The sequence below is a fragment of the Macrobrachium rosenbergii genome, chromosome 41 (genome assembly GCF_040412425.1).
Source record: "Macrobrachium rosenbergii isolate ZJJX-2024 chromosome 41, ASM4041242v1, whole genome shotgun sequence".
NCBI lineage: Eukaryota > Metazoa > Arthropoda > Malacostraca > Decapoda > Palaemonidae > Macrobrachium > Macrobrachium rosenbergii.
In genome coordinates this window covers 4,210,701-4,214,319 of record NC_089781.1, presented here as the reverse complement: position 1 = coordinate 4,214,319, position 3,619 = coordinate 4,210,701, and the positions used below count along the sequence as shown (strand labels likewise).

The 3,619-nt window shown below is 41.4% G+C and overlaps 1 protein-coding gene across 1 annotated transcript; it reads left to right on the top strand.

Moving 5' to 3' along the window:
• The first annotated feature begins 1,012 nt into the window (after nucleotides 1–1,012).
• On the top strand, nucleotides 1,013–2,409 carry LOC136826592 (uncharacterized). The gene is made up of 2 exons (XM_067083824.1): nucleotides 1,013–1,775; nucleotides 2,273–2,409. Exons 1-2 carry the CDS (start codon nucleotides 1,013–1,015, stop codon nucleotides 2,407–2,409), a joined length of 900 nt encoding a protein of 299 aa, XP_066939925.1.
• The last annotated feature ends 1,210 nt before the right edge of the window (nucleotides 2,410–3,619 follow it).

Sequence of the window (3,619 nt, the reverse complement as noted above, 5' to 3'; positions counted from 1 at the left end):
AATTAACATTCCTGGTTTCTTACCATGTGGGAATTCTTTCAGGGAAAATTGTTTTTTCTTGTATTTTTTTCTTTAAGGGATGTCCTCTCGCAGGACTTGGGGAATTTTGCTTTTATGATCAGCCAAGAATAAGTTAACGGATTTATTTACAAAGAGGAAAGCTGCGAAATGGCAAGAGTAAATAGTGGTCAGAGATTCCTTAGGTCAGCATATGGTTGTGTAGGGCGCGGAGTTCCAGTCCGCGGTTTGAAGGGTTTTGTTGAAATTCGGAAGAGTCAAAGGTCGATGATTGGGTTGAGTTCTCGGGCCCCACGGGTTATTTGTTTTAATTGTAATATGCAGGGGCACATTAAGAGATTTTGTCGTGTTAAATATTGTGGCGGTTGTAGGAGTTATGGCCATCTTTGGAGGTCTTGTCCACCTCTGAGACAGTATAATGGTAGGGCTACATTTCAGAATGTTGGTAGCTCAGGTAAGAAAGTTCCTCAAGTGGATTTTTCGAGGGGATCTTATGATTGGCGAGCATTGTCTAAAGACTGATCAGTTGTAAAGGAAAACTGGATGGGTGTTTTTGTAGTATAGGACTTCTGGGGGAACCCTCAGAGGCGAAGCCAGTGGTAAAAGGGTCTGTGCATGGGATAAATGTAAGGGTTTTTACTGGTACATGTGCCTCTATTAATTTGATGAATTATGAGTTGTTCCGATTAATGTTTTCCGATCATTCTTTGAGACCTGCTAAAGAGACAGTATGTGATGTTCAAGCAAATAGGTTACAGGTTTTGGGATACGTAGATGTGGATTTATCTCTTGGGAGTAGAGCTTTTACAGAACCATTTTGGTTATACAAGGGGCTGCTTTGGGGAATACTTTGTTACTGGGTCATCCAGCATGTTGGAGATGAAAAATCTCAGTTCGTACAGGGGTGTGTGGTATAACTGTTGGAGTACCTGGTGTATTTGTGCCTTATGCGGGGACGGGTGTGAGTGTAGTGGTTGACAATGATGGACCGGATATGCATGAGAATTTGCGGGTGGATGCTGAACATGTGTCAGTGGGTAAGAAGTGTTATAAGGGGGTTTTGTTGGATGATCTGGTTCTGGATCCTGGTATGGTTGCTATGGTGAAAGTTCGAGTGAAAGGAGTCCATAAATCCAGACAGGTGTGTTTGGATGAGTGCAGCAAAAAGCTGAAGGGGGTAGTGTGTATGGGTTCTATAAATGAGGTATTGAGTTCAGAGGATACTCAGGTGGAATTGCTAAACTGGAATGATTCAGTTTGCAATTATCAGAAGGGTACTTATGCAATCGACTTTGCTGACTGGGTTGATAAAGATAATTCAGTGGCTTTTGTTGGGGATTTTTGTAGTTTTTCCGAAGCAGATTTATGGGCTAAGAGGCAGGTTTTTAGGGATCATTTAGCCAATGCTGATTATAAAGGATATGTTGGGGGTGTGGAAGATGTTCCGGCTGAGTTTGCAGACATAGTTGCACTGAAAGGGGATAAGTTAGGGTTAACAAATGTGTTAGAGCACAAGGTTCAGTTGGAGGACAAGACTAGGCCTAATTTTGTTCCTTCGTATAGGATTCCTTTTAAGATTAGAGAACAGGTAGAGCAAGAGGTTAATACGTGGGAGGAGGAAGGCATTGTTAGACTTAGTTCCTCGCCTTTTAATTTCCCGTTGTTGGAAGTGCCTAAGAGGGATGGTTCAATCCAAGTTTGTGTGGACTTTAGGAAGTTGAACGAGAAAACCATTCCTGATCGCTACACTGTGGCGTGTTTGCCAGATTTATTTGTTGAGGTTGGGGGCAAGAATATTTATTTTTCAACTGATCTGATGCAAGAGTACTTGCAAGTACCGCTTAGTGAGGAGAGTTGAGAGTACACGGCTTTCTCGTTGCCAAAGGGGCATTATGAGTTTATTAGGTAGTCCTATGACATTTACTAGGCTAATGAATGCAGTTTTGCATGGCTTGTTAGGGAAAAATGTCTTCCTGTACATGGATGACAAACTAGTTGCCACGGATTTGGTAGAGGAACATTTAGAGGTTCTTAGGGAGATTTTTAGGAGGCTTAGGTTAGTCAGTTTGAAGATAAAGTTAGCTAAGTGTAGTATATTTGGGTCATGTCATTTCTAAGGAGGGTGTTAAAATGAATGATGATAAAGTTAGGGGAATTGTGGATTTTGCTACTCCCAAAAATAAAAAGCAGATTCAGTCATTCTTAGGCATGGCTGGATTTTTCCATAGGTTTGTGAATGGTTTTTCTATTTTAGCGTCTTCCTTGACAGATGTCCTGAGGGATGATGTGCAGTTTGTATGGGGAGATGGACAGCAAGTAGCTTTTCAGAAGATTAAGGATGCCTTTGTGAATTCCCCACTGCTGAAGTTCCTGATTTGGAACATCCTTTAACGTTGGTAACGGACGCTAGTTATGATGGTATAGGGGCATACCTTATGCAGAAGTTCTAAGGAAGACTCCATCAGACTGCATTTTACAATATGAAGTTTAAGACACGGGGTAGTAATGAACGGTTATGGTCAGTAGTGGACAAGAGGCCTTTGCTGTAGTGTCTAGTTTAGTGCATTTCAAAATGTTGCTCATGGGCGATCAAGTAGAGGTTCTTATGGGTCATAAGCCATTGTTGGATCTTTTTAATAAGCTGGATCTTTCTCCTAAAAGGGCTAGGTGGTATCTGACAATCAGGGATTTTGATGCCAAGATTAGGCGTACAGAGGGTAGGCAATGTTGTAGCGGACGCCCTTAGTAGAAGTTTTTCTGATGCAGATGGTATTCATGTATGTTATGTATCTGGAGATTGCATAGACTGGGATATTAGTTTAGCAGAAGCGAAGCAGGATGAGGATGAGATTTTAGCAAATGCAAAAGCGTTTCTTAGAGGGGAATTAGTTAGGAAGGGTTATAAGCTGTCTTTTGCAGGGCTTGAATTAGAGGGTAATTTGTTAGTTAGGAAGATTATGTACAGACTAAGGAATAGTGAGGATAAAGGTGATATGATGCAAATAGTTGTTCTTAGGAGTTTAGTGCCTACAGTTCTGGATATTGTTCACTGTAGGTCTGGCAGTCCGCATTTGGGTATTGAAAAGACGTATCAGAATATATGGGAACAATTCTTTTGGAAGAATATGCTCAGGTCAGCATAAGACTTTGTGAGAGGTTGTTCAGTTTGTAATGCGTGTAAGCCATCGGGGGTTGTTTCTTGTAAATTGGGTTCATTTCCTATTCACAGCAGGCCGTGGGCCAGGGTCCATATGGGCCTACTGTCCAATTTCTGTGAATCTAGTTATGGCCGTAGGCACTTGTTGGTGGTTGCTGACGAACTAACTAGGTTTGTAGAGATTTTTCTGTTGAAGCATAAAACAGCGAAAGAGGTAGCAGTCGCATTCTTTAATGGGTATATTTGTCGTTATGGGGTTCCTGAGGTGCTGATTACAAATAATGGGAGAGAATTTGTGAACAAGACATTAGTGTGACTAATGTCTTGAGGATGTAATGGGCATTGGGAAGGTCACTATTATTCCCTATAGACCAGAAGCAAATAGGAAGATTGTTGAAGCTCTCAAAATGACTGTAGGGGGAAATGATGTAAATTGGGATCGAT